Below are 3,394 nucleotides of genomic sequence, written 5' to 3' on the forward strand. Positions count from 1 at the left end.
TCTCCCTTACAGGTCAGCGCTGTCGTTATCTCCTTTCGTGACCTCTTGATAATGAGTTATATTAATCCATGTGACTGACAACACAACACAAATGACCATGGCACACACTGTCGAGGGAGCAACCATTTGGCTTGTGGGAATGTCACTTCCAGAACAAAGGACCAGCATCAGTAAGATCCTCAGGAACAGAAGCTGAGAGTTTATAACAGAGTAGCCGTTTTCTTTTGGCCGCAAGTTATCATCTTTTTGAAAGCGTAACGGAAGTCTTTATTGAAGAATGTGTATATGATAGGATTGAGCGCTGAGTTGCAATAACCCATCCAGAGGACAACTCCCACCAAAGAAGGATGAAGTTCACAGTCAGTACACAAAGGTTCAATCAGGGCCACTAAAAAGAATGGAAGCCAGCAGATGATGAAACACCCCATAACTATACTGAGGGTTTTTGCAGCTCTTTTTTCTTGAGACACAGAAATTTTCTTTTTCTTACGACGATTGTCTTTGTTAATGTGGACTGTGTACCGAGATACTTCGTCGACAGAAACATCCTTCTCTTCACTGCTGCCATCGGTTGGGACTGGGGCTGGCATCAGGAACGTCACGCTTTTTCTGTAGTTCGGGTTTGAATCTTGGAAGACCTTGAACATTGAGTCTTTTCTTTCCAGTAGGATTGCGGTTTTGATAGAAGCTCTCTTATCAAGAAAACTGTCCGCTGTTGTCTCTGAGCTCGCAGTCGTTGATGTTGAAGTAGTTGTACTGCTGTCGCTGCTAGGGAGGTTTGAAATCTGACGTATCAACTTCTTTGGGAAAGCTGAGCGAGGGGGGCGGGAGGAACTGGTGTGAGGGCCTGAGAGAGGGAGCCGTGGGGGGCAGGGTATTTCACCAGCATCTGTTTGTCCATATGTCCCGTAGGTGGGGAGGGGAGGCACCTGTGATTCCGGAGTTGAGCTACTTTTTTCTTGAACAGTTTGTTCAGCGTTGGTGGCAGTGGGACATACCTCATTTGAATTTTTCAGACTTAGAAGTTTGAAATTCGCAGCCTCTTGGTCACTATGGCGTTCCGTTATCATTTTACTGGACCCAGGTCCTCTCCGCCATTGCCGAGTCCTTCTACTTGTCACCCTGTATATCCGTATATAAGAAAACAGCATGAAGAGCAATGGCAGATAGAAGGCACCGATGGTAGAATATAGGGTATACCCCTTATCTTGAGATATTTGGCACTCACTCATTTGCGTGTCATCAATACTCTCCCGCCATCCTAGAAATGGGGGCACAGCAATCAACACAGAATATCCCCAAACTGAAAGTGTCGATATCATCGCTCTCTTGAAAGTCCTCTTTCGTGCGTATCTCAGTGGTTGGGTAATAGCATTAAATCTGTCGTAACTGATTACACACAAGTTAGCAATACTTGCCGTACAACATATGACATCCATAGAGATCCAGAAATCACAGAACGGGCGTCCAAACTTCCACTCACCGATCAGCTGGTATGCCAAAGCCATCGGGGTGACAAGCGTTCCGACGAGGATGTCGCTCAAAGCAAGGTTGATGATGAAAGTGTTTCCCACCTTCCGAAGTCGTCGCTCTACAAGAACAGCGGCAATAACCATGAGGTTACCGATGACGGTTGCGAGGATGATGATGCAAGCGAAGATGGTGATGAGAACATTAGTGATAGCGTGGCTAAGGAAGTCACTGGTGTCACTGTTGCCGGTGTCGTTCAAGTCGGAGGTAGACTCTGGCAGCTCCACCAGGATTGTCTCCTGCGACATATTATCAAGCGTCATACTTTGTCCGTGTTCGACATCGCAGTGAGCATCTAACACATCAGTGCATATAGTCCATAAACCACCACATCCGATGACATCACAGCCACAACGGAAGCCTACACAGTGTATACCAGCAGTTCCCGACTTTCCATATAAGGACGTAGTACGTTTATCTATGACCAGGAATCCCAGGCGTCTCAAGTGGCTTTGTAGACAAGATCCGCTCGCGGAAAACTGTCAGAGTATCTCAACTTCAAGACGTGCTCTGAAAGAAACGATAATGGAATGTTAGAAGACATATCTTGAACAGTGAGTCAATTCTTATATCACACGAAATTCTTCCTGGAAGCTGGGGACGTTGGCTTGTGATACGTACAAGAAATAATGGGATATACAGCCATGGTAATGCTAGGAAACATCATCAATGAGATCGTGTACACAACATGATGGACATGAACCATTTATCGCCTCTACGTTACTACAATTCTAAACCTTTGGTCGCGCGTGGGCGAGATGGGCTCGTCAGGCGATTCAGCGAGTTTCCTTATTTGTCGTGGAAGGAGTGAGTGCACGGATTCCTTACTGAAATGGACAGTAACACTATGGTCAATGAATTACCACTATTTGTTGAAAAGAAATTGTGTTGGCGTTAGTACACCAGACGGCTGAGTTATACTTCCTAATGCTCCATGTCCAATGACCGGAATCACGCCATTGACTCACGCGGGGAGCTTTTAATCACGTTTTATTCCCAGTTTGTCGCGGGCATGGTATTACTATTTAACGTTCCGTGTAGTCTTCAGCAGTTCGATTATAAGATTATTGTGGAACATTCAGAATACAAGTCTTTTGTACTGTACACCAACTTCAGAAAAACTGTACGCCTAACAACACTAGTCCAGTCAAAATATTAAGGTGGGTCATCTTGATATCAGAATAAAATGACGTGATTCAGATACGTCTGAGGGGTTGATGAAGAAGTTTGACGTCAACAAACTCTGCTTTGTGGGATTCTAACAAACGCAAACACATAAATCATCACTTGCATCAACCAAATATTTTATCAGCATCGTACATTCTTACATACACACACATATATGTATGGTAGGTAATGATTAACCACAACAGGGCTAAGACAGTCGTACGTTAACGTTAATGTACGGCACTTGCGACTATCAGCTTCGAAAACCTAGGCCCAGGAGAATGTTGATTTAGTAAAGCTGTGCAATGTGCCGTTTACTCTCACTGACCACAAACTTTGTATCCTTCACTGTCTTGTCAAACTTAGAGAGGCTCAGAATTTTTACAAGTCATGTGTCATCTGACGACGGATGTTTTCAATGCTTGACTCTACCAGCGCTGTATGAACTGTGGACGTCTAACACCTTTCACTTGCAACTGGAATTTAAACCAGTAGCCACTGAATCCAAAGAGCGTATCTTTGAAACTATCAGTGCTTCCCTCTAACAAAGAACAAATGACTGCATGAACAGTTGGGAAGTGAACGTCAGACATCTGAACTATCGATATCAAAGGAGAAAAACATATCACATGGCTGACACTGGGAAACTTCAAAATGAATCGATAATCTGCAAATTATAATCACGTGCTATCCAACA

The 3,394-nt window shown here is 44.2% G+C and overlaps 1 protein-coding gene across 1 annotated transcript; it reads right to left on the bottom strand.

Moving 5' to 3' along the window:
• Positions 1 to 200: 200 nt before the first annotated feature.
• On the bottom strand, positions 201 to 1,793 carry LOC137266012 (probable G-protein coupled receptor No18). Its single transcript, XM_067801512.1, has one exon. It carries the CDS (start codon positions 1,791 to 1,793, stop codon positions 201 to 203), a length of 1,593 nt encoding a protein of 530 aa, XP_067657613.1.
• Positions 1,794 to 3,394: the final 1,601 nt, after the last annotated feature.

Source organism: Haliotis asinina, chromosome 15, assembly GCF_037392515.1.
Source record: "Haliotis asinina isolate JCU_RB_2024 chromosome 15, JCU_Hal_asi_v2, whole genome shotgun sequence".
NCBI classification, from domain to species: Eukaryota; Metazoa; Mollusca; class Gastropoda; order Lepetellida; family Haliotidae; genus Haliotis; species Haliotis asinina.